Raw genomic sequence first — 12,089 nt, 5'->3', positions numbered from 1 at the left:
CTACTGTATCAAAAGCTTTGTCCAAGTCAATAAGAATAGCAGTACAACATTGCTTAGAATCAAGGGCTTTGGTGACATCATTTAGGACCTTTAAGGTTGCAGTAACACATCCATAACCTCAGCGGAAATCAGATTGCATACCAGAGAGAATAGTATGAACATCAAGAAAGCCAGACAGTTTTTCCAACACTTTTGATTAACAGTGCAAAATAGAAATTGGCCTATTGGTCTATAACAGTTAGGATCAGTCCTTTAAATAAAGGACGCACCGTGGCTACCTTCCAAGCAATGGGAACCTCCTCAGAGAGGAGAGGCAGGTTAAAAAGGTCAGATATAGGCTTGGCAATGATAGGGGCTGCAATCTTAAAGAAGAAAGGATCTAAACCATCTGACCCATAAAACGTTTTAAGTCAATAGGCACTGTAGTAGTATGGAGTTAGATATCTGCTGTGGTATATTGGCCATATACCCCCGAGGTGCCTTATTGCTATTATAAATTGGTTACCAATTTAATTAGAAGAGTAAAAATACATGTTTTGTCATACCTGTGGTATACGGTATGATATACCAGCGCTTTCTGCCAATCAGTATTCAGGGCTCCAACCACCCAGTTGATAATAATGTTTAGACAGAACGTTGGGGCTGATTACACATTTCATGTGAGCGTGAGACAGGTATGAAAACAGATGTTGCTGCATACAGTAGAAGGCATTGAAAGTTCTGACATGGGCTAGGCATCCTACAGCCAGCTACTGTACCAAGAACAGAGATATCACTCGGCTTTCTTCTTGTAGTAACCTAGGCCATGTGATCTTCAACTGGTGTTGGAGTAGCCTAGGCCTAGTGATCTTCTGCTGGTGTTGGAGTAGCCTAGGCCCAGTGATCTTCTGCTGGCGTTAAAGTAGCCTAGGCCCAGTGATCTTCAAGATGGATATTGGTGGCCTATGCATGTGGCATGGGGTGGAAAAACAAAACAAATACCTGTGTTTTGTTTTCCGATGTATTTGATCTCCACCCTACAGGCCTCACTTCCCCAGCTTGGCTAATAAATCATTTAGTGTCTCAGTTCAATGGGCATAATATACATAACATATTAAAATCATAATATATGCATTTATATATACATTCTCCTGACAGTTAATTAGGAAGGTTACACCCATCTTGTTAGGAAGGCTACACCCACTGGGTCGGACCCCCCTTTGCCTCCAGAACAGCCTGAATTATTTTGGGCATGGATTCTACAAGGTACCGGAAATGTTCATTGTTCAATTGGTATCAAGGGACCTAACGTGCCAGGAAAACATTCCCCACACCAGTACACTACCGCCAACAGTCTCTACTGTTGACACCAGGCAGGATGGGTCCATGGACACATGCTGCTTACGCCAAATTCTGATTGCCATCAGCATGACGCAACAGCATTTGTCAGACCAGGTGATATTTTTCCACACCTCAATTGCTAATGTTGGTGATTGCATGCCCACTGGAGCTGGTTCTTCTTATTTTTAGCTGATAGGTGTGGAACCCGATGTGGTCGTTATTTGTCTATTTGTGTCCCACCTGGTAGCTTATTTGTCTATTTGTGTCCCACCTGGTAGCTTGCACGATTCTTGCCATTCTCCTTCGACCTCTCTCATCAACTAGCTATTTTCGGTTACGGGACTGCCTCTGACTGGAGGTGTTTTGTTTGTCGCAACATTCTCGGTAAACCCTAGACACTGTTGTGCGTGAAAAACCCTAGAGGGTGTCCGTTTCTGAGATACTGGCAACTACGATCATACCACACTCAAAGTCGATTAGGTCACTTGTCTTTATCCCATTATATTACTGAATGCCTCAATGCCTGTTTGCCTGCTTTTTATAGCATGCCATGGCCACTTGACTCACTGTCTGTAGGAGTGATCAATTTTTGTGAATGTGGTGGTGTACCTAATAAACTGTTTGGTGAATGTATGTTATATGCATAACATATTATGTTTGTCAGACTGATAGTTGTTTGAGTAGGACACAAAGTATTCTCTCTTGGGTTCAGATATAGTAGATATAGTGCTCCCCTGTTTGTGTTGAGGCTTGTGTGTGACCCTGCGGTAATTGCAACGGCTGACTGGCAGCCAAGGGAATCGTTTTGGAAGTAGACTTCTGGCATGTGCAGATATCTATGGTTTCAATACATGGCATTTCCTGTCAACTTAGGGGTAACTAGCATACTAGCTAGCAAGGAGCTAACATGGCTGCGCGACTGTTCATGATAGCTAGTTAACCTCAAAGTAAACTAAACAGAGCCATAAGAAAATTATAGGTTACATGACAGAACAATGCATAGCTAGCAGCAACGGGTGCGTTCATGCTAATGTGTCGTGAGTTTCTAAGCTAACATGGACCTTGGATCAATGCTGTACAACAATTTGAAAGATGTATCATGGAGCACGACGTCTTTACCCTTAGATCGACTTGTCAGTGTTTACAGACTGCCGCAAATTGTCAAATTGGACAGTGGTAAGGCTATTTTTTGGAGCAATTTAATGTTTTTAGGAGGGGCTAACCAGTTGATTTGCTGCATAAAACGCCAGTTAACTAGCCTCCAACCTAGCTAAGTTGACTGGCTAGTTAATTAGCTAGCTAGCCTAGTTGCATAGCCATAGCGTCTCTGTAACGTTACTCTGTCAATGTTGACATCAACTAGCTACGTTACTGTAGTAAAAGCTTAGCTAGCCTTTAACTAATTAAAGTTTCCAAAATACAATAAACGTATAAAAGCTTGTAGCTAGCTAGCTATCTAGATGCACTCCTTGCTATCTTGTTAAGTCTTTATTGTTATCCAGCTTAATTAAACACAACAAGTTAGAAAGTTGGAATGCATCGCAGGAGCCTTTTCTGTAATGGTATAGCTAGCTATCCTCCTTAGCTAGCTACCTACCGTACTTGGTACAATGCATGCATACATAAAAAAATAACGTTACACTCACTGTAAAATGCAGTCCACCAAGAGTGGGCTGCCTACTAAACTATTGAGCATATGCAGACATTTTCACATTCAAATGGAATTTGGTTTAGGCCTTAATGATATCCATATTTATAGTGCAAGGAATGACATTCCATGAGAGCAATATTTGTTATTATTTTTAGCTAGCTACATAGGTAGCTAGGTACACTGCATGACCAAAGGTATGTGGACACCTGCTCGTCGAAAATCTCATTCCAAAATCATGGGAATTTAATAAAGAGTTTTTTACTAGATGTTGGGACATTGCTCCAGGGACTTGCTTCAATTCAGCCATAAGAGTATTAGTGAGGTCAGGCACTGATGTTGGGCAATTAGGCCTGGCTCACAGTTGGCTTTCCAATTTATCCCAAAGGTGTTGATGGGGTTCAGGTCAGGGCTCTGTGCTAGTAAGTTCTTCCACACCGATCTCAACCAACCATTTCTGTATGGACCTCGCTTTGGGCATGCTGTAGCATTAGGATTTCCATTCACTGGAACTAAGGGACCTGAACCATGATAAACAGCCCCAGACCATTATTCCTCCTGCGCCAAACTTTACAGTTGGCGCTATGCATCGGGGCAGGTAGCGTTGTCCTGGCATCCCTCAAACCCAGATTCGTCTGTCAGACTGCCAGATGATGAAGCGTGATTCATCACTCCAGAGAATGCGTTTCTACTGCTCCAGAGTCCAATGGCGGTGAGCTTTACATCACTCCAGCTGACACTTTGCATTGCACATGGTGTTCTTAGGCTTGTGTGTGGCTGCTCAGCCATGGAAACCCATTTCATGAAGCTCCTGAAGAAACAGTTCTTGTGCAAAGGTGGTTTGGAACTCGGTAGTGAGTATTGCAACCTAGGACAGATTAATTTTACGCACTCGGCGGTCCCTTTCTGTGAGCTTGTGGCCTACAACTTCGCGGCTGAGCCTTTGTTGCCCCATAGACGTTTCCACTGCACAATACCAGCACTTACAGTTGACTGGGGCAGCTCTTGGAGGGCATACATTTTATTAACTGACTTGTTGGAAAGGTGTCGTCCTTTGACTTGGTTTCTCAAATGACTGCCTCACCTGGTTCACCAACTACTTCTAGGAGTTGAGTGTGTCAAATCGGGGGGCCTGTTGTCCGGACCTCTGGCAGTCTCTCGGGCCGATTATTTTCTCTGTACATATCAATGATGCTCTTGCTGCTGGTGATTCTCTGATCCACCTCTATGCAGACAACACCATTCTGTATACATCTGTCCCTTTGGACACTGTTAACAAACCTCCAAACGAGCTTCAATGCCTTACAACACTTGTTCCGTGGCCTCAAACTGCTCCTAAACGCTAGTAAAACTAAATGCATGCTCTCCAAACGATCACTGCCGCACCCGCCCACCCGACTAGCATCACTACTCTGGACGGTTCTGACTTAGAATATGTGGACAATTACAAATACCTAGGTGTCTGGGTAGACTGTAAACTCTCCTTCCAGACTCACATTAAGCATCTCCAATCCAAAAGTTAATCTAGAATCAGCTTCCTATTTCGCATCAAAGCCTCCTTCACTCGTGCTGCCAAACATACCGTCGTAAAACTGACTATCCTACCGATCCTTGACTTCGGCGATGTCATTTACAAAATAGCCCCCAACACTCTACTCAACAAATTGTATGCCGTCTATAACAGTGTCATCCGTTTTGTCACCAAAGCCCCATATACTACCCACCACTGCGACCTGTATGCTCTCATTGGCTGGCCCTCGCTAGATATTCGTCGCCAAACCCACTAGTTCCAGGTCATCTATAAGTCTTTGCTAGGTAAAGCCCTGCCATATCTCAACTCACTGGTCACCATAGCAGCACCCACCCGTAGCATGTTCTCCAGCAGGTATATTTCACTGGTCATCCCCAAAGCCAACACCTCCTTTGGCCTTCTTTCCTTCTAGTTCTCTGCTGCCAATGACTGGAACGAATTGCAAAAATCACTGAAGCTGGAGACTCATATCTCCCTCACTAACTTTAAGCATCAGCTGTCAGAGCAGCTTACCGATCACTGCACCTGTACACAGCCCATCTGTAAATAGTCCACCCAACTACCTCATCCCCATATTGTTATTTTGGTTGTTGCTCTTTTGCACCCCAGTATTTCTACTTGCACATGTATCACTCCAGTGTTAATGCTCAATTTGAATTATTTTGCCACTATGGCCTATTTATTGCCTTACCTCCCTAATCGTACTACATTTGCTCACACGATATATAGGTTTTTCTATTGTGGTATTGACTGTATGTTTGTTTATCCCATGTGTAACTCTGTTGTTTTATCTTGGCCAGGTCGCAGTTGTAAATGATAACTTGTTCTCAACTGGCCTACCTGGTTCAATGAAGGTGAAATTAAAAATAAAATGACGGTACTATATTGAAAGTCACTGAGCTCTTCGGTATGGCCAATCTACTGCCAATGTTTGTCTATGGAGATGGCATGTGTGCGTGAGCGATTTTATACACCTGTCAGCAACGGATGTGGCTGAAATAGCAGGATCCACTCATTTGAAGGGGTGTCCACATACTTTTATATATACAGTGTACATAGTTATTTTTTTACGTCTCCATAAAAATAATAGTGCTATGCAAATCATGTAAAATATAATATTAATGGTGGACTGATAACTAAAGTTCTACATTTCAATGATTGTGATATTACTGTAGTCAAACATTTTGTAAAAATGTATTTAAAAAAAATAAAAATGATGGAAGTGATTTCATTTGAATCAGTGTCTCTCTTCTCCAGGTGAGTTGGTGGACGGCTTACGAGACCATGACTACCTCTTGATTCATTCCTGTCGGCAATGGACAACAATCACTGCACACAGTCTGGAGGAGGGCCATTATGTCATTGGGCCCAAAATAGAGATCCCAGTGCATTATGAAGGTTAGTCAAATCGCTGTTCCATTATGAAATCTACTCTGTCAGAGGTTCACATGGCAATGTTTATTCAGATGTATGTGAATGCCTTACAGAGTAATATTAATCAGTACTCTGCTACCCACTAACCTTACATAGACTATGACTCCTTTGCCACATTCTGGGATATCATTTAAACAACATATTTTATATCACACAAATAATCCATTATGAACTTTCTAGAGGCTATTCATTTTGGAGTAGTACTAACTTTATGTGGACTGATTACAGACAGATCTTTTGTTATAGTTTATTTTGTTGTTAACAAGCCTTACAATGCCGTTCTAAAGCCATTTCAGTTAATCAAGAAAAAGACATCTGTACAATCATGCTTATAAATCCTGTGCTAGTATAAAATTTGCAACATGCAAACATGCGCATAGTACTGTTTGCTCAGGGAAATAGGTTTAGAACAGGCAAAGGCCTGTTTCACTGATCTTAAAAGCCTCTCAGGCTCAAATCAATGATTACACAGATGGGTCCATTTTACATCAATGACTCGCTGCTGCGCCTGCGCCAATCCAACTGTTCTGGCTGATGAATACCCACACACTGACATATGATCAATGCTCTCGCCTCACTTACAGCATAGGGGAAGTGTACTTAGTCAGTGCACCAAACTGTAAAACTGATTCACGGAAACACTGTACGTAACACTGGAACAGTGGGGTTGCAATGAAAACTTGGCCTGGTGCAGACTCAGACTTCTGTTGGGAACCAGGGTTATTCGGATAGTAATGTTCAGTGAGAGATTTCAGAAAATGTTTCCTTTCAAGCACAGACTAAACTAAAACAAGGGCCTATCCTTTCCAGGAACAGAAACAAGGTTACATGCAAGCAAGTTCTGCCATCTTATTCTTTCCACCCCCTCCTGTAGGTCAGTTTAAGCTTCTGGAGCAGGACAGAGATGTCAAGGAGCCGGTGCAGTACTTCAACAGCGTGGAGGAGGTGGCCAAAGCATTTCCCGAACGGGTTTATGTCATGGAGGAAATTACGTTCAATGTGAAGGTCAGTTGCTATTGGTTGATAGTTAATCAAAATATGATTAGTGTTATAAAGTGACTTGCAAATTATGTACGTTTCCCTAATTCTACAGATGTGACATTGTCATAGTAGGAGTTCAATTGGAGTGTTTTTAAGGGGTTAGAGATGTGATTTTTAGGCAATGAGACTACAATCTAACACATTCTTGTCTCACAGATGGCTTCAGGTGAATGCAACGAGGACACGGAGGTGTACAACATCACACTAAGCACCGGTGATGAGCTCACCCTCATGGGCCAGGCAGAGATCCTCTACGCCAAGGCATCCAAAGAGAAGTCGCGCTTCAACACAATCTTCAAGAAGATCAGCAAACTCAACTCCATCAGCAAGATGGCGAACCGTGGCAAGATGCCCTGCCTTATCTGCATGAACCACCGGACCAACGAGAGTGTCAGCCTGCCCTTCCAGTGTAAGGGCCGCTTCAGCACCTGCAGCCCGCTAGAGCTCCAGATGCAGGAGGGCGAGCACACCATCCGTGACATCGTGGAGAAGACCCGTCTGCCCGTCAACGTCACTGTGCCTGGCAGCCCGCCGCGCAACCAGCACGACCTGCACCTGATCCGCGAGGGCCACCGCTACAAGTTTGTCAACATCCAGACCAAAACGGTGGTGGTGGGCTGCGTGCTGCGCAGTAACAAGATCCTCCCTGTCCACTTCCCGCTCCACATGGCCTCCATGCCCAAGTTCATCATCCCTGAAGGACTGCTGCAAAGTGAGCTGTGGCTGGACACCATGGTGCACCGCTGGTTCACCTTCTGCCAGGAGCAGTTTGACATTGACGACTATTCCCGTGCTGTGCGCGATGTCAGGACTGACTGGAACGACGTCGACGGGAAGAGCCCCAAGAAGAGCAGTGGGAGCGGTAGTAGCAACAGCAATGGCTGCCCCTCCCACATGCACGTGCCCAGCTCTCTCACGTACGCTCGCGACGAGCTTACCCAGTCATTCCACCGACTGTCTGTGTGCGTCTACGGCAACAATCTACACAGCAACAGCGAGGTCAACCTGCAGGGCTTCATGACGCTGTGTGGGGACTGGGCGCTCCTGCCACCCGAGGGCGTGCCAGTCGACTCGGTTGACACAGAGTACCTCTTACCTGAGCTGCTGGAGAACATGAGCCAGTCCGTCCTTAAGTCGGATGTGCCCTACGAGGAGCTGTGGCTGGACCACTTGAGATCAAGTCGGGGAGGAGGGCACAGTGTTGGCGGCGAGGACCCGAGAAGCACCAGCAACACGATCTGCACCTCCATGGCGGTCCTATCGTACCCAGTCTCCTCCAGTCATGTGGGCCCAATGATCAGCTCTGAAATCTGTCTACCTCCGCCTCCAGTCCCTCCAAAGTCCGAAGCTGTGAGTACACATGAATTCCATCACCATGGCTACATTTACCAACTAATATGAAATTATTATTATTATTGCCAAGCAAATTGAGGAAAATATTTTAATATACTGATATAATTTGCTTATGATCATCAGATGTAGTGTTTGAGACATTACATTGTAACAACAATTTTAATATTCTTTCTGGTGTAACAGCTAAAAACAAGAAAATGATGAACGCTGTAATCATTTGTAAAGTTAGTTGATTTTCCTTCACCTTCCTCTCCAGGTGAAGGAAGAATGTCGTCTATTGAACGCCCCTCCCATCCCCCCCCGAAGTTCCAAGCAGATGATGTCCACCCCAACGATGTCCACCACAACGCCGGCTGGAGCTAAGGCGCGGCAGACGGAAACACGCTCTCCAAGCCCTACTCTCTCCTACTACGCCTCAGGCCTACACAGCATGTAAGGACTGGGGGGCAAATCACAATATGTAGCCTCCTCCTTTGCACACACCTCCCCATTGAGTTCAATGCATGATATAAACTAAGGTTCCATGTCTCACATACGCCGCTTAAGGATTTGGCCCTGCACAGTCTATAGTTTTTATTCTGGTCCTATATTATACATTGAAATGCCAATAAATAGTACTTATGTACACACTTCCTTACATATTACTGACTAATCAATAGCTTTTGTTTCCCTCCCAATGGTCTGGAGTGTTGGGCTTTGTAACATTATTTCAGAATAATTTAGTAGTGTTTCATCTCAACTTGTACCTAGTTCTTTTCACTAACTTTGGTATTTTTCTTTTGCTACCAACAGTGGAGGAGAGAATGAAGTGACCGAAGCGGAGGAGCAGAACCACGTGTGTTACCCCTGTAACTGGGTCAAGACCAACGAGGACAGCCCGACAACGTCTCACGTGAGCCCACCGTTCGACAGCGTCCCTTCTAGACTTTCGTGGCCCAACGACTTATGTGGAGGGGCTTCTCAAGGCATGGAGGAGTTCCTGCCCATCCACTGTCAAAGTTACTACAGCTATCCCCGAAAAAGACCCCTGGGCACGCCTAAGTCGCCATGCACTTCCAGCCTTTTTGACTTTGACGGAAGAGAGCAGAGCAGTAACGCCATCCCCTTCAAAGCCTCGTACACTAATCAGTTTTGCACCAAGTCGTCAAGCTACACCCTGGAAATGTACAGAGATAATACTATTGAAGAATGTAACACTAAACAAAGCCTGTCGTGCCCCATCTTGCCACCGAGGACCCCCAAATCAAACGAGACAAGTAAAGGTACAGATGCAGTCAAAGGTACGGAGCAGGACACTCTAAAATGCCTGCTCAGCCAACAACACGATCAGGTCACAACGACAGACATATTCTCTATTTCCTATCCGCCCCTCCCCCCACCGTCACTGTCCTCCCCCTCTGCACCAGCACCCGGAGGACCTTGGCAACCACCCACCAACCTATCTGGACTCTCCATCGAAGAGGTGTCCAAATCACTACGGTTCATTGGCCTCTCCGACGACATTGTGTCTTTGTTCGTCACGGAGAAAATCGATGGAAATCTTCTGCTGCAGCTTACAGAAGAGATTCTGTCGGAGGACTTCAAGTTAAGCAAACTCCAAGTGAAGAAACTTATGCAGTTTATTAATGGTTGGAGGCCTAAAATATAACCTAACCCTTTAACAAAAGTACTAGTCTAGGAAGAAAAAAAACCATGCAACGTGCTGTGAATGCCGGCGTAAACCTTTGCCTTCAGTTTTGTACTCTGGGGGTTGTTTCATAGCATAAGTTGGCCAAACGAATTTCCTCAACATTCTGAAACAACTCTGCACATTCTAGTTCTTCGAGAAAGATAACACTTGAATTGGGCATGGTATATAACTGACTATATAATCTCTCTCAATAACCCATAGTCCACTTTAAGCTTTCTTGTGGAACCAGAAAACCAAGAGTAATCTCAGTGTATCTGGAAGTTGGCTGCTTAACTTGTTGATCCAGCTCTCCGAAGTCCAACCCTGGTAACCATTACAGTTGTCTAACTATGTCACAGGGATGTGTTTTGTATTAACTCTTGTCATGTTCTATTCTGTTTGATTTCCTCTTTGTCCTCTTTAGGGACATTTTCCCTCAACTCTGTTACTACCTGCTTTAACCCAAAGCCCTTCCACAGAAGTAAGGAGGTTATTAATGAAAGTTTGCGATAGCAGGCACAGCTGCTAAATCCAAGCGATGGCATTTAACTCATTTATAACAGTGTGCACTTGTTACCTTATTATAATACTGACTTAATATGCAAGTAACAACAACCAATACAATGTAACTTCAGATTCTGCAAGATGCACTTGTCAAAAAAAAGAGAGACTTTGCCAGGTCAAATGGACTGTATAATCAACTCATGATATTGTGAAAAACCACAAAGTTTTTTAGCAACGTTGACTTTACGTGTAATAGCTAAAGAAGGGGAAGCTTTGGAGATCAAGAAGGAACTATGTACCATTACAGAAGGAACATGTATTTGACTAAATGAAATGGAGAAATTGTTATATAGACTGCAAGGATATGTTACATTGAAAATATTGCATTTCTGAAATAGCTATTGATTATTTTGTTATAAACTGAACTAACAATATTTTCCCTTTTTATTGTGCACATTCACAAATACAGACTTTCTCAAACTTGAAACAGACCAGACTAATCTGCCTTAATTTAACCCACCACAGAACTTTAACTAAACTCAATTTAGCTTGGGGCCGTTCAAGAGGGTGCTGCATTATGGAACGTTCAGATAGATATGTATTCTATAGCACAGATGATTGTCATGTATAGAAAAGAGAATCATGTTGCCTCTTCATTACATGTATATCTGCTATGTTCTGAATGTTTCACCTCACTGAATACACCTCAGGTGTAATTTTTCCTTTGTGTTTTTGTGTCATGAATTAGTGTAATGTTTTGCAAGTGATAAAAGGGTGGTATGTAATTGTAAAATGACCAGTAGCACAGGACTAAACTGTAAAATGCTCATCGACAAACTCTGTTGTCATGGAAAAACTGACATTGTTTATGAACAACCACTATTATATTTTGACTTAACTTTCTATGGTTGTGTATGATCAATAAAAATTGCCACGTTGTCTTGTCTTTTGGCTGAGTTACAATGATGACAACCTTTACGCCTGGAAAGGTTGTTGGAAGGAATGCTGTTAAGTGATAAGGCTGTGTAGTAATGAAGTGTAGTGCATCCCAAACAAATTGAAAAGCTTGTTAAACAATATAGAAGTGTAATTTGAGTGTGTGTTTGGATTCATTAACATAATTTTTTCAAGCATAACAAATTATTGACAAGAGACTAAGGCAATAAGGTGGTCCCGTGTGGCTCAGTAGGGTAGAGCATGGCGCTATCAGCGTGTGGGTTCGATTCCCACGGGGGCCAGTACTAAGAAGAGAAAAAAAGTCAGAAAATCTATGCACTCAGGTCGCTCTGAGCGTCTGCTAAATGACAAACAAAATAAGGCTTCATGTACCAACTTCATAATCTGTAAGAAACAACATTGGCACAATAACATGAGCAACAGTCATTGACCCTGTGAATACTATGGGAATGCATGCTTTGTCTCTCCCTTGAAGAAATCCCTGATCCAGAATCATTTCTTGTACCTTTAATGTTTTGTTGGGTCAGTGATTACTTCCAAGGAAGGAAGAGTGTGTTTTTGAAGTATTAGAACATGGTTAAGTTTTGTCTCGGAGGAGCATCTCATTAGTAGGTGTGTGTGTTTCAGATCAT

The 12,089-nt window shown here is 43.5% G+C and overlaps 1 protein-coding gene across 3 annotated transcripts; it reads left to right on the top strand.

Moving 5' to 3' along the window:
* Positions 1–1,343: 1,343 nt before the first annotated feature.
* Positions 1,344–11,439, top strand: LOC124039590 (GRB2-associated and regulator of MAPK protein 1-like). 3 transcript variants are annotated; one of them, XM_046355728.1, is made up of 6 exons: positions 1,344–1,434; positions 5,757–5,897; positions 6,808–6,938; positions 7,131–8,324; positions 8,584–8,759; positions 9,120–11,439. In XM_046355728.1, exons 1-6 carry the CDS (start codon positions 1,374–1,376, stop codon positions 9,973–9,975), a joined length of 2,559 nt encoding a protein of 852 aa, XP_046211684.1. In that variant the 5' UTR covers positions 1,344–1,373; the 3' UTR covers positions 9,976–11,439. The 3 variants fall into 3 exon arrangements, with proteins under 3 accessions (XP_046211684.1, XP_046211683.1, XP_046211685.1); XM_046355727.1 differs by lacking the exon at positions 1,344–1,434 and adding an exon at positions 2,031–2,496; XM_046355729.1 differs by lacking the exon at positions 1,344–1,434 and adding an exon at positions 2,402–2,496 and having other exon boundaries at positions 5,741–5,897.
* The last annotated feature ends 650 nt before the right edge of the window (positions 11,440–12,089 follow it).

The sequence above is a fragment of the Oncorhynchus gorbuscha genome, linkage group LG07, assembly GCF_021184085.1.
Source record: "Oncorhynchus gorbuscha isolate QuinsamMale2020 ecotype Even-year linkage group LG07, OgorEven_v1.0, whole genome shotgun sequence".
NCBI lineage: Eukaryota > Metazoa > Chordata > Actinopteri > Salmoniformes > Salmonidae > Oncorhynchus > Oncorhynchus gorbuscha.
Note: the sequence above shows the minus strand (reverse complement) of the source record. Positions and strands in the feature narration are given on the sequence as shown.